The 27367-nt window shown below is 39.1% G+C and overlaps 1 protein-coding gene across 2 annotated transcripts; it reads left to right on the top strand.

Annotated features, from left to right (window-relative positions):
- The first annotated feature begins 1843 nt into the window (after nt 1-1843).
- LOC131767391 (killer cell lectin-like receptor 2) lies at nt 1844-25859 on the top strand. 2 transcript variants are annotated; one of them, XM_059082665.2, is made up of 8 exons: nt 1844-2104; nt 3831-3945; nt 6320-6409; nt 7849-8091; nt 10379-10521; nt 12409-12515; nt 15366-15511; nt 15596-16825. In XM_059082665.2, the coding sequence occupies exons 1-7, from the start codon at nt 2090-2092 to the stop codon at nt 15493-15495; spliced, it is 843 nt and encodes a 280-aa protein (XP_058938648.1). In that variant the 5' UTR covers nt 1844-2089; the 3' UTR covers nt 15496-15511; nt 15596-16825. The 2 variants fall into 2 exon arrangements, with proteins under 2 accessions (XP_058938648.1, XP_066866696.1); XM_067010595.1 differs by lacking the exon at nt 15596-16825 and adding an exon at nt 25782-25859 and having other exon boundaries at nt 2027-2104.
- Nucleotides 25860-27367: the final 1508 nt, after the last annotated feature.

Raw genomic sequence — 27367 nt, 5'->3', positions numbered from 1 at the left:
AGTGAGGGCTGGTATTTCAAGCCAGATCTGTCCAGTTTCAGAATTCATGCTTGGTGGCGAGAGATTAGTTGAAAATCCAGGCTCTTCTGAATCCAACGCCCATCTGTGCTCTATGTGTTCAGTCAGGCCTGATTTTAAACAGGGGTCAAGAATGAGGAATAATGTGTTCTTTGGTAAGTCAATTACCTTCTTAACATTAGTTTCTTCATTTGTAAGGGGGGGATGATAATAAATAGCTGTCAGCGTTGGGAGGTTTCAATATGGTTATACACACAGCAGTCCTCCAGCAAATGCTGGCATCTCTCTCTGCCACCTTTTGACAACCATTACTATTTCTCCCATCCCTACTCCCTACGTTCTCTCAGCAGACTTCATTCATTCATTTCTGGCATTGGGATTGAGGGCTCGGGATCCTTCTGTTTTGAGATTGACAAAGTCAATCCAGGATGAGGGTAAAGAGAGAAGAAAATGCACAGCAGTCAGTGTTCCTGAAGTGTCCAGACTCCACTCATGAAACTTTGTGTGATTGACTTAAATCAGTCTCTAGGAGGTAATTCAGCTGCCTGCCTGCCCATGGTGACAAGTGGCCAACTCAATGGTGATTCTGAGATTAAGAATTGCATCGGAGGATGGGAGAGGGTCAGCTGACAGCCAGACAACAGGCAGCATAACCTAGGCGGGGTGGGGGGGTGGGGGGATGGGGGGTGGGGGGGGTGGGGGGGTCCTAGTGGTCAGAACATTCAATAGACTGTGTTTGTAAAGTAGTTTGGAAGAGACGTGGGAGGTGAAGAGTGGAGATGCCTTCTAAAGGGTGACAGTTAATTGTGGCTGGAGGTTGGTAAGGGAAGAAAAGAATAAGCAAGGAATGTGGTTAGAACCTGGTGAAATAGGGCTGGGTTTGTCTCTGCATAATCAGTTTCACCTTATGTTTCCTACCTCACTCCTCTTCCCCCACAGGGTCTGGCTCATAGAAACAGACTTATAGAAATGAATTTCTTTTCACTGGAAGATTATAGGTCTTCATGTGAGGTAAGATTCCTGGATGAAACTCAAGTAGAATAATTCACCAGTATTTCTTAAAAATATCAAATGTGAACACTTTCACACTAGTGTTGTATCAATGGGAACAACTCTTCTGGAGGGCATTTGGTAATACGTATCAAAGTTCTTTAATGTATATATCCCTTGGCCCCATGATTTCTTGTTTAAAATTTTTTTCTTAAGGAAATATTTGAAAGTACCGGACACATTTTTTTAATATTCACCAAAAATTGGAAACAACCTAAATGTCCAGCAGTACGGGATTGCCTCAATACATTATGGTATAATCTATATGGATAAAAACTATACAATTGTTTTTAAAATAACATTTTAGATGAATATTTTTAAATGAAGAAACACTTAGAAAATAATAGATCAAAAGCATTGTGTGTGGAATGACACCAACTTTGATAGTAAACATATGGATAAAAAACTAGAAACATATACACCAAAATTTTATAGTGGAATTATGGATGTTTTAAAATACTTTCTAAAATACATTTCTCTGCATTAAACATCAATGGGAAAAGAAAAAATTTTTTTCAAATAGCAATCTATAAGAGAAAGTTTCTAAGAGACAGGTTATTTGTTTAGTCATAATATTTCTTGTGTATATGTCTCTATATTTATGCATATACATTTTAATCAGTTGTTTTTGCTAGTAGTTTCTTTCAAGTATGCTAGTTTTTGTTAAAGATCTTACTTCTTGTTTCCACCAAAGCTGTGTTCCTTTATTTTTTCAGTCCTCCAATGTAGATTTCAAATGTTATTGTGCAGAGAACCCAAGTGGTTGGTCGGTTGAAAAGGAGGAAGATATAGCTGATGGCCAGTTTTCCTTTCTCATCAACATCAGCTTTTATCATACAATTTCCTTTTTTCACTTTGGTCAAGAGGAGGGGCAGAAAATTTTGAGCTGGAGTATCATTCAGAGACGGTTCATTTCTGCCTTCCGTCTTTCAGCCACTAACGCACCCAAGGGATCTGGGGTTGGAAAGGCCAACTTCTCTCACCTAATTTTTGGGTCAGCTTTCTCTGCCTGCCTCGCTACATGGCACAAATACAGGTAACATTTGCTTTTATTCTCTCAGATCTTTGTACCTGAATATCTCATTTGTCTGATTTATAAAGATTCTAGGGAAAAAAGATTCTAGGAATATGGAATTTTATTATAAATGACTTGGCATGAATATGAGATGGATAGGAAAGCGTTCTTTATTGATTGGGTTAGAACTGCATTAACTCTAAAGGATGTGAAAACTAGTTCAGCATTCATGGAAAGTTATTTTCCTTCTTAAAAATATGTTATGATTTTTGCTTCTGTTATCAAAATAAGGCAGAGAGATTTGGGGGATTAATTACTTTTTATTCAGGTCTCATGATTTGCATATTATCTCATCAATTGTAGAGGGTTCTGTAATAGAAAAGACTCATTTTCCTTAGGAACTTAGGGAAAATGTGAATAATCAAGTTTAGGACCTTTTAGAAATTAAAAAATTTAAAGAACATGGTTACATGTGCTATTTGTTTTCCATATTTCCTGTTTCTTGGATAGCACCTTTTCATACTGATTAATACAAGAAGCAAGGTATATTTAAAATATCTACTATTTAATAATTTTTTATATTGATATCTACTAATAGATTGAATGCTTTATGGATATTAACTAAAGACTACCTACTGACAAATTTTATTTTCACATAAGCTTCTCTGGCAACTAGAAGATTATTTCTAAACTTTTAATATACACATAATCATTGGGGATTAAAAATACAGGTGTCTGGGATCTAACCTGAGAGATTTTTACTCAGCACATCTCCCACGAGACACTGGAATCTGAAATTAACCAATTTTCAGTGTTAACCCTCAATAATTTTTTGCAGATGGTGTATGGGATACACTTTGGGGAACACTGTGGTAGAGTCATGTTATAGTTGAAAAGAACAATGCAATGTATTTATCTATTCGGGTCAAGAAATAATGATCTCAAACTGACATTGACTTACTATTCAAATCCTTGTAAGAACTTTTTACTACTGATATGTAGTCCTGAATACACATACATGTATATATATGTTTTAAGCCGAGATATTTATATTTTCAGAATCCCCCAAAAATAGAATTTTTGTTTTTTGAATTAATAGTTTTAAAAGTGTCTCAGTAATTTGGGATGGTAGCACTTTGTCTAACATGTGAATATATGTCCGTTGAACATTTTGAGCTGAACTGAATAGGACCCAGCCTATTTAATCTATTGGTAAATTTTAAAAAATTCTTTCCTTATTTTCTAATAATCATGGCTGTAGTTACTAGGAGTACAAATGACTTTAGCAAAAATACTGAAATGTTTTCATTTCTTTTTTTTTTTTTTTTTTTTTTTTTTGTGGTACGCGGGCCTCTCACTTCCGTGGCCTCTCCCGTTGCGGAGCACAGGCTCCAGACGCGCAGGCCCAGCGGCCACGGCCCACGGGCCCAGCCGCTCCGCGGCACATGGGATCCTCCCGGACCGGGGCATGTAGCCGCCTCCCCTGCATCGGCAAGCGGACTCCCAACCACTGTGCCACCAGGGAAGCCCAGGTTTTCATTACTTATATAAATCAGGCTCAGTCTACATGCTTCAGGCACTTCAAGGAGTTAATAAACACACGTACACACACACATACAGACACACACATACATCTTAATCTTGGTGTGTTGCTATAGATTAACCTTTTAATTTTTCTTTGGATAGAAATCATTCTGTTACAAAGTTTTAATGCAAAACACATACCTCACCTCTTTTTACTTTTGAGATGAGTGATCAAGAAGTGACTTATTCCATCGTGAGATTTCCTCGGTCACCTTTGGAGTCACAACATAAATTAAGGCCTGGTAGTACTCAAAGCCCTGGCAAGACTGATGCAAAAGGTAAATGTTTGAAGCATCTAGATTCACCCATCTCTTATGAATTGTCAAATTTCTGACGTTAGAAATAAAAAGTTCCTATCTATATTCTAGGTTCTCGGTAATATGAAACCATAATGGTCTTTAATATCTTTTTTGTTTTTAATTTTGTGAGAATGGAGAAATTAATTCTTTTAAATTTGAGAAGGTAATAGAATTTTTTTAAAAAAATATATTTATTTTCGGCTGCGTTAGGTCGTTGTTGCTGTGCGCAGGCTTTCTCTAGTTGCAGCGAGCAGGGGCTACTCTTCGTTGCGGTGCGCGGGCTTCTCATTGCGGTGGCTTCTCTTGTTGTGGAGCACGGGCTCTAGGCACGCGGGCTTCAGTAGTTATGGCTCGCGGGCTCTAGAACGCAGGCTTAGTAGTTGTGGCGCAAGGGCTTAGTTGCTCCACAGCATGTGGGATCTTCCCAGACCAGGGCTCGAACCCGTGTCCCCTGCATTGGCAGGCGGATTCTTAACTACTACTGCGCCACCAGGGAAGTCCCAATAGAAAGTTTTCATTCAAATTTGGTCAAGAGAAATTCATGAGGACTTTTTTTTTTGGCCAGACCAAAAGACTTGCTGGAACTTAGTTACCCAGGGATGGAACCTGGGCCCCCAGCAGTGGAAACGTGGAGTCCTAACCACTGCACCGCCAGGGAATTCCCTCATGAGGATTTTAAAAGTAAAGGACAGACTAGAGTCTCAAGAAAACATTGCAGCAGCTTCCCGGGTGGCGCAGTGGTTGAGAATCCGCCTGCCAATGCAGGGGACACGGGTACGAACCCGGGTTCGGGAGGATCCCACATGCCGCAGAGCAACTGGGCCTATGCGCCACAGCTGCTGGGCCTGCGCTCTAGAGCCCGCGAGCCACAACTCCTGAAGCCGGGGCGCCTGGAGCCCGCGCTCTGCAAAGAGAGAGGTCACGACAGTGAGAAGCCCGCGCACCGCGAGGAGGAATGGTTCCCGCTCGCTGCAACTGGAACGCGCGCTGCCAAAATAAATAAACTAAGTTTTAAAAAAAACAAGAGGGGGCTTCCCTGGTGGCGCAGTGGTTGAGAGTCCGCCTGCCGATGCAGGGGACACGGGCTCGTGCCCCGGTCCGGGAGGATCCCACGTGCCGCGGAGTGGCTGGGCCCGTGAGCCATGGCCACTGAGCCTGCGCGTCCGGAGCCTGTGCTCAGCGACGGGAGAGGCCACAACAGTGAGAGGCCCGCGTACCGCAAAATAAATAAATAAATAAATAAATAAATAAATAAATAAATAAAATAAAAAATAAAAAAAACAAGAAAACATTGCAGATCCTAGAGAAATAAAAGTCTTATGGAATGTTGAAGAAATGAAAAATATGCGTTAGAAACAATGTTTTTATTTAGACAAAAGGTATTTCGGGTGTCTTAAATATTTACCAAAACTTAAGGGCAATGAAGAAACAAAAATGTTCAAATCAAAAGGAGCATATTCTAATTTTTCTGTTCTCTCTCTGTACCTTCAAATAGTGTCACAAACTCTAGATTGAGAATAATTTTTTTACCGTTTTAATGTAGTGTCCATCAGAGATACAATTTTCAGATATAGAGGGCCTTAAAAGTAAGAGGAAAAATGGAGCACTGCTAGAGAAAAAAAAAATTGAAGAGAAAGAAGGAAAAGTCGATTTCTAGAAAGTTCGAAAGAAGGAAAAATTGATTTCTAGAAAGTTCTTTAGGGATAGGCCCAAGTCACATTTGCAGCTTCAGAATACCCACTATTGGCTACCAGTTTCTCAAGAATATCGACTACTTTTTCCTTCCTCTTCATTATTCGTTGTGATCATAGCAGGAAGTATGCATGTCAGTGTGGATTCTCACACATGTATATTGTGTTAATTGCCATCTGTGCTTTTGTAAGGAATGCTTTTTTTGTTTTTTGGTTTTTTTGCGTTACGCGGGCCTCTCACCGCCGTGGCCTCTCCCGTTGCGGAGCACAGGCTGCGGACACACAGGCTCAGCGGCCATGGCTCACGGGCCCAGCCGCTCCACGGCATGTGGGATCTTCCCGGACCGGGGCACGAACCCGTGTCCCCCGCATCGGCAGGCGGGCTCTCAACCACTGTGCCACCGGGGAAGCCCAAGGAACGCATTTTAAAAATCCTACAAGACTGTTCTTGTGTGTAGGATTTCTAAAATGGGTGACTGAAGTCAGCAATCTGAAATTTTAAAACTATAATTGCTAGACTGCAAATTAAAACAGTTGGTACAATGTATTTTTGTAAAAGTTTCAGAGACGATTGTTTCTATGTTTCAGATGGTGTCCAGGTTAAGATGAGTAGTGGGTCAGGCTCTATCCCTAATGATCGTTTCTTCCTTCTTTATATTTAGAGTCTTCAGTGCCCTGGTGTGGCATTGCAGTGACTCTTGGGACCCTCTGTTTACTTCTGCTGATGACAAGCGCAGTGTTGGGTACAAAGAGTAAGTAATTGAAATCCATCCTTCAAGTCTCAGTCATAGAAATAACCACTAATTGAGTGGGTATTAACCGTGGTCCATCAATTATTCCATGGCTATAATCAGGGAATGTTCCAGGTGGTTCTTTCTTAGTGATTTTTCCCCAGTTATAATCACAGTGTCATTTTCATTTTATTTACCTATTCCAGTATCTCTGAAGCTGTAATGAGCTGTCCCAGTCTGTATGAGACATGGTAACATTCCTTCTGATACAGGACTTAGTACAGTAGACCCCCTTTTCCATGGGAGATACTTTCTAAGACCCCCAGTGGATACCTGAAACTGCAGATAGCACTGAACCCTGTATATACTATGTTTTTTTTTCCTATTCATACATACCTATGATAAAGTTTAATTTATAATTTAGGCACAGTGAGAGAATATCTGAATTGCCAGCATCACTACTCTTGTGCTTTTGGACCATTAGTAAGTGAAATAAGGGTTACTTGAGTACAAGCACCGCATACCTCGAGAGTCATCTGATAATGGCTCCTAAGTGACTGACAAGGGCAGGATACGCTCGACAAAGCAATGATTCCCCTTCCTGGGGAGGACAAGAGGGATGGCATGAGATTTCATCACACTACTCAGAATGGCATGCAATTTAAAACTTATGAATTACTTATGTCTGGAATTTTCCATTTGATATTTTCAGATTGCGGTTGACAGGGTAACTAAAACCGTGGAAAGTGAAACCACGGATAACTACTATTATATTCCACCTTCTAAGTTTAGATCACTGTGAATCTCAGATACACATTCTTTGAGAAACAACTGTTCAAAAGTAATTATGACTTACTCTTAATTTTTTCTGAATATATAATAAAGAAATGATTTAGTAAAAAGAGTGATTCTATGCATGGATGTTAGATGATGTTGAATTCAACCTTTTATCTTTTATTTGAGTTCCTTGACATCTTTAGGGAAAATTACCAATATGTTGCACTCAGACAAAATTACTTATTTCGATCTTCCTCACTTTTCTCCTGTGGATATTCCATTTGCTCCAGTGATAATGGTGCTGTTTCTTCATGTTGTTTAGTGCAGATTTTCATACTCAGAAGATGTGTTGCTAAATGTTGACTGATTTGTCCCTTGCTGCCTATTTGTAAATGTTGTGCTAACTTAGAAACTGAACTCAATGGTTAGATGTTACCGTCATAATTTTATTCAGAAATCATGCTTTATTTATTCTACACTTAGGTGGCTTATAGTGAGAAATTTGAAGTTTCAATTTATATGGTCAAGTTATTGAGGTGTTACTTTCTAAATGTAAAACTACTAATTAAAGGAATGAAATGGGTTGGTTGTCAAAGTGAGATTTTTTTTTTTCTCCTGTCCTAAAGTTCAACATTTAAGCATTATGAGTACTTTAAAAATTGTGTCTATACTATTAATTTTAGTTTTTCAGTATATTCAACAAAAACATCAACAGGAGGAAATTCTACAGAACCTCAGTCAGAAGTACCATGTTTTGCAAAATGAGAGCTACTTAAAGGAGCAACTTTTGATAAATAAGAATTTAGAATATGATATTCTAAAAACTAAAATCCTTCAGCAAGAAAAGGGACTGGACTTACCCGCTACAAAAAAGAAGGGATGTCATAAACAAGAGGAGATCTTTTCAAAGTTTTGGCCAAATATAGGTATGTATGGAGGAAATCTTGAATGAAAGATGGCGTAATTTTCCATACTTCTTCCCCTTCCAAAAGCTTTGAGGCTTAATACAGGCTTATGTTATATGCTAGGGATCCAGGTCTGCTAGATAACTTTTAATTTGTTCCTCTTAGGTGTAATATGGGTATTTGGGTTTGCTTATTTCAAACATGGGACTGAGACCCCAGGAGTCATGTTTGATTGGTAGAGCCCTATATTTCCCAAAAGTTAATGGCAGTTCTTGCTTCCTTTCTGCTCCCAGAAGGTGAAATAGTATATTAGCGCCCCTGAAAATTTGGATTGTTTTGGACCTGTGGGAAAATCAAGCTCTCCAGCTTTGTTGCTGACGTGAAATATGGAGACTATCAGTAAAAATATACTTAGGCTGAAATGGTCACAAGGCCTTTCATTTGGATGCTGTTGTAAAGATAACTGTATGTGTGTGTTTCCATTGCGCATTGACTTCAGATATTTGGTCTATTTGTGATCAATATATACTCCCTATAATACATCAGCAAGATCTGCCGGAGGGTTGATGTTTGTACAACTCTATGTGATGATACTATTAAAAACATCCAAGAGATAATAATATTAAATCTCATACAGTAAACTCTGTTATCATGCATAAGATGCAATGAATCACCCTGGTTAATCAACAACTACTAAATATGTATTTAGCGTTTACAAAGAGATTTTGCTTATTTGATATCATTTAGGTGTGGTAGTTACTAGAAATGTCTCTATTGAAGAATTAATAATATTTTATTGTTTTGTTTCTTTAGCTTTACTTTTCACTATCTATAAAAAAATTGGTTATCATACTGCAGAAAGGTTCACATCTTGTTTTTTTCACTTCTGTGGCCATTTTTCCATAGTCTTAAATACTCCTCACAAACATGTCTGTTAGCAGTTGTGTGTTATTGCATTATATTTATAACAATTTAAATGCTTTCTTTATTAGACTGTTAGACTGTTTTCAATTTTTCTCTTCTATAAATAATCATAAACAGGGACTTCCCTGGTGGTACAGTGGTTAAGAATCCACCTGCCAATTCAGGGAACATGGGTTCGAGCCCTGGTCTGGGAAGATCCCACGTGCCGCGGAGCAATGAAGCCTGCATGCGGCAACTACTGAGCCTGCGCTCTAGAGCCCGCGAGCCACAACTACTTAGCTTGCGTGCCACAGCTACTGAAGCCTGCTCACCTAGAGCCCGTGCTCTGCAACAAGAGAAGCCACCACAATGAAAAGCCCATGCACTGCAACGAAGAGTAGCCCCTGCTCGCTGCAACTGGAGAAAACCCAAGTGCAGCAGCAAAGGCCCAACACAGCCAAAAATAAATAAATTTATTAAAAAATAATCGTAAACATACTTTGAAGGATTAATAATATTTTAATTTGTTATATTATGTGTGAGGAAAAGAAAAAATTCCAAAGAATAATTTTAATTTTATCTAGAAGGCATTCCAGAATCCTAAAAATTTTTTAAATTTAATTTTATTATTTTAAAAACAGTTTTATTGAGGTATTATTAATATGCAAAAAGCTGCATATAATTAGTGTATACAATTTGATGAGTTGAGACATATGTATATATGAGTAAAACCAGCCACAATTAGGGTAATAGATACATCCATCACCTCCAAAAGTTTTCTTATGTCCCTTTTTTCTTTGTGGTAAGAACACTTAGGTGAGGTCTACACTTTTAACAAGTTTTTAAGTGTAACATTCAGTATTGTTGACTCTAAGTACTATGGTATACAGCAGATCTCTAGAATTCATCCGTCTTGCATAACTGAAACTGTGTACCAATTGAACAACAACCCATTTCCCCTCCCCCAGCTACCGCTTTTCTACTTTCTGTTTCTCTGAGTTTGACTACATTTTATATCTCATATGCGTGGAATCATGCAGTATTTGCCCTTCGTCCTTGGCTTATTTCACTGAGCATTATTATCTTCAAGTTTCCTCCATGCTGTTACCCATGGCAGGATTTCCTTCTTAAGGCTGAGTAATATTCCCTTGTAGGAACAGACCACAGTTTCTTCATCCATCGATGGACATTTGTGTCATTTCCATTTCTCGACTATTGTAACTAGTGCTGCGGTGAACACGGGAATGCAGATATCTCTTGGCATTCCCGACTTCTGGTGAACCTCACATTATCATTAGTGATAGCTGTTAAGATTTTTAAGTTATGGAGAGTTGATAAGTATCTTGCTCTACTTAACAAAATACCAGATGAAAAGACATTTAATGTTTCACCTTGTATATTGCAGGCAAACTCAATGAAGGCCACTGGTGCTGTCGAGGAGTAAACTGTTATTACTTTACCACTGAAAGGAAAGACTGGAAGGGATGTAAACGGACTTGCGAAAGTTACAGTTCATCTCTTCTGAAGATAGATGATGAAGACGAACGGGTATCATGGACGGTTACACGTACTTTTACTTGGCCTCTGCCTCTCACCCTTGGGCCCAAGATACTGAGGAAATGGGGGAGTTTAGAAAGAGGAACCTTCAGTTATTCTTTGTGTTATGTCTGTTGAGTGAACAAAAATTGTATAGTTAAGAGTCTCAAAACAAATAAGTTTTTCCTGGTGAAATATCTTTGGTCTTTCCTTCCGTTAAGCTAAGTACTTAAAAGTAAGAACCAAAGAACATGAAGACTGTAATACAGAGAGCCCTGTCTCCTGGGGGTGTGGGAGTGGGAATTGCTTCTTGAAGACTGAAATTGAAGGGCTATGACTTCATCAAAATCCCTAGTAAATATTCCCCTCTTGGTGAATGCTATTCTCAAACACCTTCCTGTTTTCCATAGAATCAAAGACAAAAAAAATTTTTTTTAAAGTCTCCCAGGAGACCTTGCCTGTTAATAGGCATGTGACCTTGCTATTTACTAAGCATTCAATACATATTATCTATCATGATGAACATTGTTATTTCCAAAATGGAAACCCCCTTGAAGATGCAGTTGGAGTCTTTGCAATCATCTCCTTTTCTTAGGACTCTGCAGGAGAACCCCTCACAGAGAAGGATGCCTTCCCTTTGATGAAGTACTTAACCCTTTGGTAAATTGCAGCCTGGAACCAGCAGTTATTTTTTTCCTATAAGGCAGTAACTAAGAACCCAAAGGCAACATAGTCTAGTAGTTACTATTAGGAATCCAGGAGCCAAACTGCCTGGGACCGAATTCATTTCTGCCACTTACTTGCTGGGTGACCTTGGACAAATTACTTAACCTCTCTGGGCCTCAGTTTTCCTATTTGCAAAATGTAGATAATAATGAGGAACATAAAAGTGGTAACGGTTTTACAAATTAGCTTCATGGTGATTTTCATTGCATCTGTAGGTAACATTTACTTGATTAATTTTTGTATTTATTGTATCAAGATGTATACCTTTCAAAAATAATTGTAAAAAAAGAGAAAATACAGCGACAATAATATTGAAATTATCTTTTAAATTTATTACTAATAAAAACTATCCATACACACAAAATGTGTTTTTACAGAGAAATGTTTGCAACGATCAGCCTGAAATCTCTACTTATCATTTAGAAAAACAGCACAAAATTTATATGCAAATCTAGTAGATGTTTTAAATTGTAACATAAAAGAGTTTATGATGTCAAGTCATAAAATAATTTTTTTATGTTTGTTGCAGTAAAACACAGTTAACTTTAAACCTATATTTAAAAATATATTCAGTCATTTAATCAGACATTATGTACTATGTCACTTTGATATACTACATTTTTGGACATAGTAAATATCTCCAAATACTGCCCTGTCTCCCTTTACCCCTTCCTACTACTGAACAACAGCAAGTCTGTCTCTTATGAAGCTGAAGGCTCTAATGCACACGTCCCTACAAACATTTGTTATTTTAATAAATGTGTTTAGAAGATAACTTCTTTCACTTGGAATATGTAATGATTATTTTTCTTTACCTTTAAATTTTTTCTGGAGCATGATTTTGAATGGTTTCATAAGGTGTCATACATGATTTAACAACTCTCCTATTGTTAGATATTTAGATTTTAAATTTTTCCACATTTTAAATAATCTATGAGACTGGCAGCCATTTGTAACATAAATGAATAAGCTACTAGAAGAAAATGACTTTGGAAAATGAAAATACAGGGGTTGAGGGGAGAGAGGGTTTTTTTTAGGAAGGAAGGATGAAGGATCATGTAGAAAGTAGAAGACTATTGGTCATAGAAACAGCTGGGTCTTTTACCTGTCCTTATTTTCATTCATCTAACAGATGGGAATTTAGTCTCATGATATGTTTTGTTTCCTTTATAGACCTTCCTTCAATCCCAGACTTATCGAAGTTCCTACTGGATTGGATTATCGTTTAATGAAAGGGAAAGTAAGTGGAAATGGATTGACAATGGCCTATCTTCTGGACTGTAAGTTTCCGGGATACATTCAAATTCTCATATTGGTGTTGGGTTGGAAGGATTGTTTCTAAAAAGAATCTTGCTTCACAGGGCTTAACGCATTTTCAGGTAGAGGTCATTAGTAAGAATAAGGAGAATGATTAAAGAAATGTTTCAGGAAACACAGTTAAAAAGGACGAGAAGTGTCATACAGAGTTATGAATAATAAAATTATGATGCTAAACACATGATCAGAAGTATGTGTTATGAGGTACACAAAATAAAATAAAATCATAAAGTAAGGTGATATGATGTGATTGGACCATTCTGACTTAGCCGTGGTGATCTCTCCCACAACCAGGAATGAGTGTTTTGAGTATCCCCCAAATTCATTTGAAACTCCTTTATATTAGTAGTTTATATTAATTATAAATATACATAAATGTAGGTTCAAACATATACACGTGCATGCGTACCCACAAACACACCTCACTATAGTCCTCTGTTAAGTGCAGTATTGCAGTATTTTTTTTTTTTTTTTTTTTTTTTTTTTTGCGGTACGCGGGCCTCTCACTGTTGTGGCCTCTCCCGTTGCGGAGCACAGGCTCCGGACGCGCAGGCGCAGCGGCCATGGCTCACGGGCCCAGCCGCTCCACGGCATGTGGGATCCTCCCGGACCGGGGCACGAACCCGCGTCCCCTGCATCGGCAGGCGGACTCGCAACCACTGCGCCGCCAGGGAAGCCCTCAATGATTTTTAAAAAAATCTTAACTTACATTTTTTATTTCTAAGAATTCTCTTACATTTTCAAATCTTGCTAGTCACTCATATATTCAAGCTGTCTTTTATTTCTTGAAAGATATTAATCACACTACTTTTATATTTGGTATCTGATCATTTTAATATTTGAAGTTTTGTGGGTCTAACCTATCACTTCTACTGACTTTTGTTCATGATGCCATTTTCTTTGTAGTGTTTAATGATTTTTTTTTTTTTTTGAGCCGCTGTGGAAATCATTTGAGGACTTAGACGAAGGTGGCTTCCTCAAGGAAGAATTTGCTTTTGTTGGATGCCTTGGAGCATTGTGAATCGAAGGCATTTTTCATTCTAAGTTCAGACCCTGCCAGTCGTGTAGTTCTGGGCCGCAAACCTAGAAGAGATGTCATGCAGGAAATAACCCTGATGTAATTGTAGCCTGTGAGTACACTTTCAGGTGAACACTTTTCAGGGCTAAAATAAGATGCTCAAATTGCACAGTTAATTAAATCCATTTTAAACACATAGTCCTATGCGAGGGGAAAGACACGGGATGGCTTATCATACTTGGATGGGATGGGATAGGTTGTCACACTTAGGCTGCGAGGCAAGTGGGTTAGCAGGACCTCCTGCAACCCGAGTTATTCTCTCTTCGTATGGCCTGGCTCTGTGGCATCACACTTCCCTGACGATGGTGTAAGGGTTCTCGGACCAGACTTGGGGTTTGAGTAAAGGGGCCCAACAGACAGAAGGTTCTTGTGGCCGGCACACATTTTCTCTGTTGGGCAGATACAGGAGCGTGTAAGCCCGGTTAGAGTTGCAACTTTCCGATCAGCCTGATGAGCAGCTATGGATGTTACTTGCGTTTCTTAGGCAGAGGGCCAGAAGGAGTGTCACCCATGGGTGGCTAACCGAAGCCCTCATGAATGTTGAGTATCTATGTGCATCATGGATATTTTATGTACGATATTTTGTATCTATTTGATTCTTTCCTCCTTTTCTATGTTCAGCACACATGGGCTCTACTTCCTATATCTATACCTAACACGTCACATAGGTTACTAGCTTACTTATCTATACTTATACTTAACACATCTCCCACTTTCTGCCTATGCCTCACAAGCTACTTAGTTTCATTTATCTTCCTTAATTGTTTCTCTTTTTACCTATAGCAGATTCGAATATTCCTAAGTAATACAGCGGTTGCAAATTACATGAGGGGTGGTTTGTGATTTTGGATTGTTAGGTGGGATGATTCTTTTTCTTTTCTACTTAAAACCAACATTCAAGACAGTTGTAAGGTGGTTTATACTGGAGATACATCCTTTGGTCTCCACACTTTGTAGCTTTTTTTCTGTGTAGAATCTCCATGCGGGGTTGAATTTCATTATTCAGCCTGCTACATCAATTAAGGGAAAAACTGGCTTCAGGGCCTCACTTACCCTTCTGGGTTTCCATCTTTACTTAACCCTCAGCCTGACTGTGAATCTGCTTTTTGCCAGGTCATTAACTTATTCAAGAGGTTTTAAAATTTGTTTTTATTCAGGATTTTAAATTATATTCAATCGGAAGATAGTTCTCACCTAATCCAACACTTTGCTGAAAGAGAGGTCCTGCTTTAGATGTTTTTCAATGAATTTTCATGTTTTAGTTAATAACTGTTAGCGATAGGGTGGGGAAGGAAAAGAAATAAAACACATAAAAACATCAATTAAACAACTTCCTCTCTGACTATATTCCAAGTCTACTTTTTTCTCCTTAAAGTGTATGCACATGAGACCTTGTTATCTGTGTCACGGAAATTTACTTCCTCTCCTTTTAAATCTCTCATTTTTATTGAAATAATTAACATAGGAAAGCAGGTTGCTGTATCATTTTCCCAACATAGCAATATTACTCTCTGATCAAAAATTCCCAATGTGGAACAAAATGGGAGATTATGGATGTGATCAAGAGGATGTTATTCTATTCAGTGGGCTAAGAGAAGTAGAAAATCTTTTAGTGATGAAGTTATGTTTAATATTTCCATATTCCAGATCTTTAGGCAACAGACTTAAAATATGATTTATGTTATTGTAAGCTTCAGAATTAAACAGTTGGCCATGCGTGTTTTCTGTTCTACAGTAATTTGGCAATAATGACTTCTTCTGGGAGAGGAGAATGTGCATTTTTAACCTCAACAAGAACAGCAAATATTGCTTGCTCGAACACCTATAATTGTATCTGTGAGAAGAGAATTGGTTGCTTCAAATAGACACTAAGGAGAAAAGGTGAAATGGAATTTTGTCTTTTGTTGGTGGTGGTGGTTTCCTGTAGTAATTTTGGTTTTGACTGCAGGACTTTGTCCACTGCAGAAACAGAGATGAGATGGAGGAGGAAGAAAATGCTCTTTTGGACTATGGTTGAAGACATCAGATGCCATCTGCCTTCTTGGGGAAGAGAGAATCACTTTGTCTTTGGAGAGCAGTTACCCCTCTCTTTAATGGCCTTGAGGAATTACTCTCTCTTTCCCTGAAACACCCACAGAATCAATTAAAGAACTCTGATAAATAGCCTGGGTCTTTTCCTTATCAATAGGATAAATCATTTCAATAGACTCCGGCTTTCAGAGATCACAGTTAATAACTAAAAAGTAGTTAGCTTCCCTCCCACCCCATCTAGATGCTTGACTCTCATTAAAAAAAATAATTTTGCTATAATTTCAAACTTACTGAATAGTTGAAACAATAGTATAAGGAACCTTCATATAACCTTTACCCATATGTTTATATTTTACTCTGTGTGCACTTTATAGTTTTTCTTTCTCTCTGTCTCTCTACTTGTTGATTCATTTGATAATAAATCTAGGATATTACATCTATTTGTCTAAATATTTCACAAGAACAAGGACTTTGTCTTCTATAGCCATAGTGCAATTGTCAAAATCAGGAAATTTAGCACTGGTACAGTACTATGATTGCATCTATAGCCCATATTTGAGTTTTCTCAACTGTAGCTCTAATGTCATTTATGCCTGTTTTTCCTTTTTGTTCAGGATCATGTGATATATTTAGTTGGGAAGTCTCTTTAGTCTCCTTTAATCTGGGACACTTCTTCAGGATTTCTTTGTCTTTCTTGACCTTGACATTTTAAAAATCAACTCTACTGAGTTGTATTTTCATGCAATAAAATGCATTCATTTTAAGTCATGAGGTCAATGGGTTTTAAACAAATATATACACCTCTCAAACACCATCAAATCAAGGCACAGAACATTCCCATCACCTCCAGAAGTTCCTTTCTCCCTCTCACCACCCACCTGGTCTCAGGCAACCAGTGATATGCTTTCTGTGACTATAATTTAATTTTGTCTGCTTTGTTACAGAATTTTGTACATCATATATTCCTTTGTATCTGGCTTGGTTTTGCTCAGCATGTTTTTGACATAATCCCTGTTCTTTCATGTATCAGTAGTTCATTCTTTCAGTAACTGAGTAGTATTCCATTGTATAGATATACCACAGTTTGTTCATCCATGTTTGGACATTTGATGTGTTTCTGGTTTTTGGCTATTATGAATAAACCTGCTATGAGCATTTATGTGCAAGTGTCTGTGTGAACGCATGCTTTTATTTCTTTTTTATTAAATGCTTAGGATTTTGATTGCTGAGTCCTATGGTAAGTGCATATTTAATAAGAAACTTCTAAATTGTTTTCCAATGTGGTTGTATCATTTTACTTTCTCATTAGCGACATATGAGAGTTCCATATCCCTTGCATTGGCAGGCAGATTCTTAACCACTGTGACACCAAGGAAGCCCAGGACACCAGTCATATTGTGTTAGGGCCCACTCTACTGACCTCCTCTTAACTCGATTAATCTACAAAGACCCTATTTCCAAATAAGGTCACATTTATAGTTGCAGGAGTTAGGATTTAAACATATCTTTGTGGAGGACACAATTCAACCCATAACAATAATATTCCCTTATTATCTGCTTCCTGTTTGTAGGATCTGTAATGATGTCCTTTCTTTTATGATATTGTTTGTATTTCTGATATTATTGAATCTGTGTTTTTCTTTCTTGACCAGTCTAGCTAGAGATTTATATCAATTTTATTAATCTTATCGATGAAGTCAGCTTTTGTTTCATTGAAGTCTTAAAAGTCTGCCCACTTTCCATCTTATTTATCTTTTATTTTTATCTTGATTATTTCCTCTCTTCTACTTATTTTGAATTTAACTTCTTTTATTGTCCTGGCTTCTTAAACAAGGGCTTGTATAACCTTTTGTCAAACTTAGGTCTTTACCTGTGTTAGATCAAAGTAAATCTAGAACATTTGTAAAGCTTTTAATAGAAAGATTCAAGCATCTCCCATCACAGGGCAACCTAGTGGACCTAGCTTATGTGCTTTTCCTGATCTCTCAGTCCCGTCTATCTCACTCTCTTGGATGCTTGCCTAGCTTCCTAGCCAAAGCAGCCCCAGCAATGCTTGTTTCGTACCCATGGTTGTAAAAATAGGTTATCATTACGTGTATGCCAGATTGTGGCGTGGCCTCCATCATGTCTATAGTGGCAGGAGCCACAGCAGATCCAGTGCTCAGACCCCTCAGAAGCTGTGGCTTTCCAGAGGTTGCTTGAAGCCTTCAGCTAACACAATCCAGAAATGCAGGGATATAGAGGCCCAAATGGCAAATTTTCACCAGAAAAAAAGAGATAAGAAAGAGGCTGCCAGTGAGTTGATAGCCACGTTCTTCAACCTGATGGACTGTTTGGAGATGCAGGGTTTGTGTAACGACTCCTCAGAGATGTTCCATTTGAATGAGTAAAAAATTATTTCTTGTGCACCTGTGGCCAGCCTGAAAACGTGCCATCTTGTACTTCCTTTTCTTCTTTCCCTGACTCATCTCCCTTTCCTTTTGCCTCTCCGTCTTGCTTCCTTTGGATTTTACCTCCTCCCGCCATTAGGTGTTGTGGCATTAGGTGTTGAGCCTTTTGCCTCAGGCTCTGCTTTCCAAGGAACTCTGGGCTAAGATGATGCCATCTAATGAAAGGAAGGATTGTATCCATCCTAATATAAGGCAACTATCTGCTATACCAAGAAAGAGGGTCTCACCCTCTCCACAAAAGGAGAGACACAAAGCCTCATTAATCATGTCTACCTCAAATAGCAGGCTTCCGATTGATACCCAGTCCTCCCCATCAGCTCCAGATGTGGCCCCTCATAGTTTGGAAGACTGAATTACGATGATAAATTCCACCATCACTTTTTATATTGACACAAAGTGGCAGTGGAAAAGGAAGAAGAAAAAAGATATAATTGCTTCTCATATAGACATAACTATAAAAAACATAGCTATAAAAATACTTGTAAAAAATAGCTACCAATAGCCTCAACTCTGTAATAGGTCATGAAGCCATAGTTCATATTTAACACTTTCGACTTCTACCACTCATTCTTCTCATGAAGCTAATGTCTCAGCTAGCTGGGATCCCTTATCTAGTGTAATGACCTCTTCCAACTGTTCCTTTTTTACTTTACTTTACATACAAGTTTTATTTAATTAGACTATCTTCCTTATGTCCTCCTTTACCTTAGGATCTCTGGACTATTGCACTTATTTAACTCCCCATTAATGAATCCTGCCATACTAGGCATATAAGGGAACTAAGACTCAACTACATTGAGGGACATCCCCCATTACAGATGTTCAGACTCTGCATAACTCCTCTTGTGCTGCATGACCTATGAGAGAAATGAGGAGCCTCATATTAGGTGGAAGCATGAAGTTGTTACATAAAATTTAAATATGAATATAACGATGGCAATGAACAATGAGGTTAGAATATGCCCCTCTGGGCCTGTTCGTGCACAGATGTTTGCTCTTCCCTTGCTCAGCATTTGTTTGTTTGTTTGTTTTTTGTTTTTTTAGTGGTACGCGGGCCTCTCACTGCTGCGGCCTCTCCCGTTGCGGAGCACAGGCTCCGGACGCGCAGGCGCAGCGGCCATGGTTCACGGGCCCAGCCGCTCCACGGCATGTGGGATCTTCCCGGACCGGGGCACGAACCCGCCTCCCCTGCATCGGCAGGCGGACTCTCAACCACTGCGCCATCAGGGAAGCCCTTTTTTTTTTTTTGCGGTACGCGGACCTCTCGTTCTCGCGGCCTCTCGCATTGCGGAGCGCAGGCTCCGGACGCACAGGCGCAGCGGCCACGGCTCACCGGCGCAGCCGCTCCGCGGCACGTGGGATCTTCCCAGACCGGGGCACGAACCCGTGTCCCCTGCATCGGCAGGCGGACTCTCAGCCACTGCGCCACCAAGGAAGCCCCCCTTGCTCAGCTTTATAATGAGGGAATCTAACCCCTCCAAGCTGCATTTCCCAGTGTCTTTAACCAAACAATCCCTGAAGCAAAGCTTAAGTGATACCAATGCTTTACAGGGCAGTGAAACTGAGAGAAAGGGGAAGTGAGGTGAAGGAGGATGGGAAATAAATAGAAGATGATGCATGACTGAGATGGCCACTGCTCCACGAAGAGACAAAGCTGGTCACCTGACCGGAGAATGTGGCTCTAAAGAAACACCGGAAGTGTAAACAGTCAATGGAAGGGAGAAGAGAACAAAAAAATGTATGTGTCAATTTCTTTCTATCTCTTGCTTCCCAATGGTTAAAGTACATCCCAAGCAAAAAACAAATAACCTGCACTCCTAGCGTGGACAGCTTCTCATATCCTGCTCTCATCCCCTGTGGTTTGGTGCTTATGAGTCTGAAAACAGTGTTCCAAGCTGGCCACGTCAGTTGCAGACTTCAGACAGTAGAAACATGCGTCTCACCTGTCCATGATCATTGCAGGGACCACCGTGTAAAAGCAAGTGGTTAAGAACTGAGAGGCATGTTCAGCTGAGGCTGAGAATCTGAGAAGGTGCACAAGATGTGTTCTGTACAACCGGGCTCCCGGATTCTAGGTGGTTTTTGTCAATAAGAGATGCTGATAGGAAATTGGAGGATGAGAGGAACGGAGAAGCCAGGGTAGTTTTAAACCCTCTCTACTTTAGGTTGTATCTCTAGCAACAGCTACTATTTTGGGAATAGTATTTTTTGTGAATGTTTTGTATCATCCTTTCAGTTAGCTTTTACTCTTAGTTATAAACTATAATAATCTAGATAGGGAATATTTTGTTTTCAGGAAGTATACAAACAAATGACTATATGAGACTTTTTTTCCCTTATAAGTTGAACATTTTTTGAAGATAAACACTTTGTATTTAAGTTTAGAGACAAAGCCATTCAAGGAGATCAAATTGTTCTGTCATAGATACTTTTTTAAAAAACGTCTTTATTGCAGTATAATTGCTTCACAATGGTGTGTTAGTTTCTGCTTTATAGCAAAGTGAATCAGCTATACATATACATATATCCGCATATCTCCTCCCTCTTGCGTCTCCCTCCCACCCTCCCTATCCCACCCCTCTAGGTGGTCACAAAGCACCGAGCTGATCTCCCAGTGCTATGCGGCTGCTTCCCACTAGCTAGCTATTAGTCCTATGTTCCTACCTCTCATTGGACAGATCTACATAGTTCTAGCTTTTGCCAGTGAATCCTGACTCCAGGAAATCACCTCTTTCTTTTAACCCTAGTTTAGGGGGCAGTAGAAGCTTCCCGGTATTGCTAAACTCTGAGTTTCCTTATTGATTCTTAAGTGGTTTCTTAACATCTTTGTCACCTTCTTAATCAGTTCCTTGAATAAAATTCCCTCCGTTTTAAAAACTCAGAGAGATTTGTTTTCCTTGCTGGATGCTGGTTGATACACATATATTTTCTCACTTTCTCATTATAACCATCCTGTGAGATAATAAAGGCACACCTCGGAGACATTGCAGGCTTGGTTCCAGAACACTGCAATCAAGTCAGAATGGCAATAAAGTGAATGTTGCCATAAAGGGAGCCACACACTTTTTTTGGTTTCCAGGGGTATATAAAAGTTATGTTGGGCTTCCCTGGTGGCGCAGTGGTTGGGAATCTGCCTGCCAATGCAGGGGACACGGGTTCGAACCCTGGTCCGGGAAGATCCCACGTGCCGCGGAGCAACTGGGCCCGTGAGCCACAACTACTGAGCCTGCGAGTCTGGAGCCTGTGCTCCGCAACAAGAGAGGCCACGATAGTGAGAGGCCCGCGCACGGCGATGAAGAGTGGCCCCCGCTCGCCGCAACTGGAGAAAGCCCTCGCACGGCAACGAAGACCCAACACAGCCAAAAGTAAATAAATAAATTTATTTTTTAAAAAAAGTTATATGTTTACACTCTGCTGTAGTCTATTGAGTGTGAGATAGTATGCCTTAAGAAACAATGTGCATACCTTAGTTAAAAATGCTTCATTGCTAAAAAATGCTAACCATCATATGAGCCTCCAGTGAGCTGTAATCATTTTGCTGCTGGAGGGTCTTACCTCGATATTTGATGACAGCTGCTGACTGCTCAGGGTCATGGCTGCTGAAGGTTGGGGTGGCAGTGGCAGTTCCTTAAACTAAGACAGCAGAGAAGTGTGTTGCATCAATTGATTCCTCCTTTCAGGAATTAGTTCTCGGTAGCATGCAGTGCTGTTGGATCACATTCTCCCCGCTGTAGAATTTCTTTCAAAATTGGAGTCAATCTTCTCAAATCCTGCTGCTGCTTCATCAAATAAGTGTATGTCATATTCTAAATCCTTTGTTGTCATTTCAGTAATCGTCACCGCATCGTCACCAGGAGTAGATTCCATCTCAGGAAACCACTTTCTTTGCTCCTCTCTAAGAAGCAACTCCTCATCCATTACAGTTTGATCCTGAGATGGAAGCAATTCAGTCACATCTTCAGGCTCCACTTCTAATTCTAGCTCTCTTGCTGTTTCCACCACATCTGCCGTTACTTCCTCCACTGACGTCTTGAACCCCTCAAAGTCATCCATGAGGCTTGAGATCAACTTCTTCCAAATTCCTATGTATGTTGATATTTTGACCTGTTCTCATGAATCACAAATGTTCTTAATGGCATTTAGAATAGGGAAGCCTGTCCAGTAGATTTTCCCCTCTCTCCTTTCTTTTCCCCCTTCCTTCCTTTCACTGTCTACTCATCCATGGTATTATTTTTTTCCCTCCATTTATCAATCAAAACTCTTTACTTCATAGGTACTTATTTTTGGCTTGCATATGCTCTAGGTGAAGAGAGAAGCCAGGGTCCTTTAAAAAATGTGAACATATGTAAGAATTCTGACAAGAACCGAAACTTTCAGAATGTCTCTAAAATGTCAAGATCTCCTATTCCATTGCTGAGAGTATTTTCAGTTGTTCTGGACATCACATCTTTTCCTCCTGTTCAGGCTTTAGAAGGGAACGTGAACCCCTCTCAACTCTATTTCTGACCAAACTGTGGAACTTTCTGGTAAGGTCAAAGGTGTCATCAGCTTCTGTTTCTGGAGATTTTGTTAACATCCTTAATTCTATCTGGTGGGGATTTATATTTGAAATTCAAGAACACTAAACTCAGAGTAATGAAACTTTGGGGAAGGGGAGTGAATTCCCTGAATTATATTATTTTCAATTAGAATTATATTGAATTAAAAGGAGGTCTTTTGAGTGAAAGAATTTCCATTCTGGTAATGAAATAATGCTGGGCCCTCCAAAGTTTTTTTATTTTCTTTTTTTTCTAAGAACTGAATAAAGTGATTTGTGAAGACAGAGAAAAGTAGAGAAGATATAAGTTTACCTTTCTTGGTTTTTTGGGAATAGTATTTTTTGTGAATGTTTTGTATCATCCTTTCAGTTAGCTTTTACTCTTAGTTATAAACTATAATAATCTAGATAGGGAATATTTTGTTTTCAGGAAGTATACAAACAAATGACTATATGAGACTTTTTTTCCCCTTATAAGTTGAACATTTTTTGAAGATAAACACTTTGTATTTAAGTTTAGAGACAAAGCCATTCAAGGAGATCAAATTGTTCTGTCATAGATACTTTTTTAAAAAACGTCTTTATTGCAGTATAATTGCTTTACAATGGTGTGTTAGTTTCTGCTTTATAGCAAAGTGAATCAGCTATACGTATACATATATCTGCATATCTCCTCCCTCTTGCGTCTCCCTCCCACCCTCCCTATCCCACCCCTCTAGGTGGTCACAAAGCACCGAGCTGATCTCTCTGTGCTCTGTGGCTGCTTCCCACTAGCTATCTATTTTACATTTGGTAGTGTATATTAGTCCATGGCACTCTCTCACTTCATCTCAGCTTACCCTTCCCCCTCCCCGTGTCCTCAAGTCCATTTTCTACATCTGCATCTTTTTCCCTGTCCTGCCCCTAGGTTCTTCAGAACCATAGATACTTTAAAAGAGAATTAGTGGCTCTTTCTTTTTAGTTTTCCCTGTTCATAACTGTCTCCCTCAGTAGAGCGTTCATTTGTTCCTTTATCCATCTGTTCAACAATTGTTTATTTAACACTTACTATGTCCAAGGCATTATATTTGGTACTGAAATTTTAAAGGTAATTAAAGTCACAGACCCTTCCCCTTGAAGCTCAAACTTCAGGGGACAGAAATATCTATAAATAATCAAAGTGCAATGTAAAAATGTAAGTAATTGGGTCATAAAGATGCTCTGAGAACCCATAGGAAGGATGGATTAACTCTGCTCAGGCACGGGGAAGACTTTTCAAAGAAATGCATTCAGCTTGGTTTGGAGAAAGAGTATATATTTTGCCCATTGGACAAAATGAAGAATGGCATTGCATTCAAGGTGATTGTAGCCCAGATGCGTCACTTTCCATAGAATATTAGCGCTAATGCAAGGTAGGATACTGGGCATTGCTGGAGGAGCTGTGAGAGTGGACAACCAGCACAGTATTTAGCCAGAGGAGGCAGATAAAGAGCAGTTATTTAAAGAATCAGTGAAAGAATGAATGTTGTACAGAGATCAAAATGTACCTGAAGATTTCTGTTCAGTCCCAAGCTATTTTTCTTTTCTTCTTTGATTGCAGGTCCCTTCTGGGACTCATCCCTTTTTCTTCTCCATATAAAGTTGTTACTACCTATGGAATCCCTTAGTATCACTAAGCCAGACACATCCTTCGGGTGGAATCTTTCTAACTCAACCTTTTGTATTTCCTCAAAGGCAAAAATTATTCAGATTCCTCTGTTTCTAAGTTCTTATTTTTTTTATACCAGTAATTGCAACAGGTAAACTAGCAGAGAATAACAATACCAAACAAGTAATGTAGTAAAAGATTTTTAATATTCACTATATACTGTGATATATATATATATGTATATATAGCTCTTATTTTCTTTTCTGAGAATTAAAATGCCCTTTTGGATTCATCACTTGTACATTAATTTGGAGTCATCAAAAATTTGTTGATGTCCATTAAACCTTGTGTTAGCCCTAGCCTAGGGTGCCAAAGACTGTTGACCAATCCATGAGCCCTTCTGAATCACCTTTTCTCTTGGTCTTCACACAAGTTATTCACTTTCCCAGCTCCCCTTGTAGCCAGAATGGCCATGTGGCCCACCTTTGGCCATTGAATCTTAAGACAAATTTGGCTAGAGGATTTCTGGTATATGGCTTGCATTGCCTCTACTCTCTTTTTGTTGTCTTGGATACTGACAAGTTACCTGGAGCTGTGGCAACTATGTTGTGGCCATGAGGTTGTCAACATGCCCAAGAGCAGATCTGAAAGCTTTAGAGAGCCAGTGACATGATGACGGTGTTGCTGAGCTGTTGGACCAGTCCTTCGCCTCTTGATCTCTGGATTTTTTGTTATGTATGTCTAAGAACCACTTGCTCCTGGTTGCCGTCCATTTCAATGGGTTCCTCATCACACAGAGGAAGGAACTCACACTGAATTAAAAATATAAGCAGGTTGTTTGACAAGTGAGGATGGACTTAGGAAAAACAAGATGGAGAGATCAGAATAATGGAGAAATCAGAATAATTCTGGATTTATTATCACTGTAGCTATAAATTGTGTTCTTATAATCTAGCATTACCGTATATAGAGGATGTGCTATGCTACAAAACAAGATCGTTTAAGATTAAAACAAGACAAAACAAAACAGGAAACCCTTGTAATTTGTGGTTTAAAAATAAAAGGGTCTTAAATCTCTCAGGCAGCCAAAGCTGCAGTTTCTCAGCCTGCTTTTTTCCTGACAGCTCTGCTTTTATGCCTTCTGACCTATTACTTTAATCTGTTTCAGCATAGTAGGAAAACCTCTTCAAAATGATAATTTGCTTTTTGTCTGAATACCTTATAGTTTTGCTCCTCATCCCCCAATTCTCCATTCATCATTGGCGCAGCGGCCTCCCTCAAACCTACAAAAGACCACAAACGGTGGGAAATTCCAATAGACACTTAATGTAGCCCTTCAGAGGAATCGTTCTAAAAGAGGAAGATCTCCTCAAACATAATTGTTCTAGAGAACTATTTCTCGTACGTTGTATGGGAAGTGTGAACTGTAATGATTTTTTTCTTGAACTTAGGGAGAAAGTTCTCTTTCAACCACAAATTATCTCCATATGTTTCTCTACTATCCAGAAATGACCGAGAAGGATATTTACACAGAGGTGAAATCTCCCGACAAAAGGAAGAAAACAGTCCAGAACTGCTGACAGGAACCATGATTATGGTAAGCATCTAGATTCACAGAATCATAAGTCATAGGTTTGAACAAGATCTTATATGTCCAAAAATCCACTGAATTTGTAAATTTCTCTCTATAACTTGCCTGCCAAGTGGTTAAGCTGCGTTTGAACACCTCCTTGGAAATGGAGCTCATTTTCCCCCAAGGTAGTCAATTACAGACTTTAACTGCTCCTAGAATATTTTTCTTTACTCTGAATCAGAATATTTCTTCTTGCATCCGATATGCACAAACACTACTTAGAAACCTTTTCATGGAGAAGAAGAAGTAATTCTCATAACAAGCCTAATGACTTCTAACACTGAGTCCAACATCTCAATGCAACAGGTCGTCATTTCTTCCTGTTGGGTCCATGAATTAATTACAGTGCAAAAAACACGGCAAGATCATCTTGTTTTGTTAGACATATAGTCAATGTATATTTGCTATTTAAGAGTCTTTTGTTTTTTAAGGAGATAAATACTCATGTTAGGGAATTGTGTATATGCATTATACACTAATATTTGGGTCCTTATCACTAATTTTTAATGGTTCCCTTCTGACTGTCCCTCTCAATAATTCAAGTGAAAAAAATAATAATTCAAGTCAATACTCCATGCTGGGCTTTATTTCCACAGATGGCCATACCGGCGGAAGAACTGAAAGAAAATGTCTTGGTCTTTATGGCTTCGAACAGCTTCTGCAAACTCCTTATATAAAAATCTGACTTGTAATTATTTTTGCTCTTGTAGTTATAGCAGTTGTAAAAAAAAATCAAAGAAAAGAAAAACATATGCTGTAATTTGTTGTGAGTAGCATTAGGAAAGGGGGCTTAGGACAAACATGAATTGTATCTTTTCCACTTTAATGATTTATTAAATGTTAAAATTCTGCATTTTAGCCATTTATTCTTAGATATTGTAGGAAGTCATTATTTGGCTTTCTTTTTTTTCTGATGTGGACCATTTTTAAAGTCTTTATCGAATTTGTTACAATATTGCTTCTGTTTTATGTTTCGGTTGCGAGGCATGTGGGATCTTAGCTCCCATCTCGGGGATCGAACCCGCACCCTCTGCACTGGACGGCGAAGTCTTAACCACTGGACCGCCAGGGAAGTCCCTCATTATTTGCTGATATATATTTACACATATAAAAATTAAGGGCAGGCATGCACGCTAAGCAGCTTGAGGCAAGACAGCAGCACAGGCATGGCAGGTTTCTGTGAAGTTTTTTTTCTTTTTTTAAGAATGGATCTTTATCGATTTATTGACCACATTGCAGCGTGTGGGATCTTAGTTCCCCAGCCAGGGACTGAACCTGTGCCCCATGTAGTGGAAGGGCCGAGTCCTAACACTGGACTGCCGGGGAAGTCCCGTCTGTGAAGATTTTCTTAAACTCGTCTTTTTCAGTATCTTTTATTATCCCCCCCATCACACCGCAGCCATCTCCAATAATTTTATGCTTCCCTAATCTTGTTTTGACCTAGATAAGTAATATTAGT

This window comes from Kogia breviceps, chromosome 12 (genome assembly GCF_026419965.1).
Source record: "Kogia breviceps isolate mKogBre1 chromosome 12, mKogBre1 haplotype 1, whole genome shotgun sequence".
Lineage (NCBI taxonomy): Eukaryota > Metazoa > Chordata > Mammalia > Artiodactyla > Physeteridae > Kogia > Kogia breviceps.
The sequence above is the reverse complement of the archived record's forward strand: the minus strand, read 5'-3'. Positions and strand labels throughout refer to the sequence as shown.

Bases quoted from the DNA above. Each gene is read 5' to 3' on its own strand.
- LOC131767391 (XM_067010595.1), top strand. The intron at 3,946-6,319 runs GTAAATGTTTGA...CTTTATATTTAG, and splicing joins TGGCAAGACTGATGCAAAAG to AGTCTTCAGTGCCCTGGTGT. The intron at 6,410-7,848 runs GTAAGTAATTGA...TATTAATTTTAG, and splicing joins CGCAGTGTTGGGTACAAAGA to TTTTTCAGTATATTCAACAA.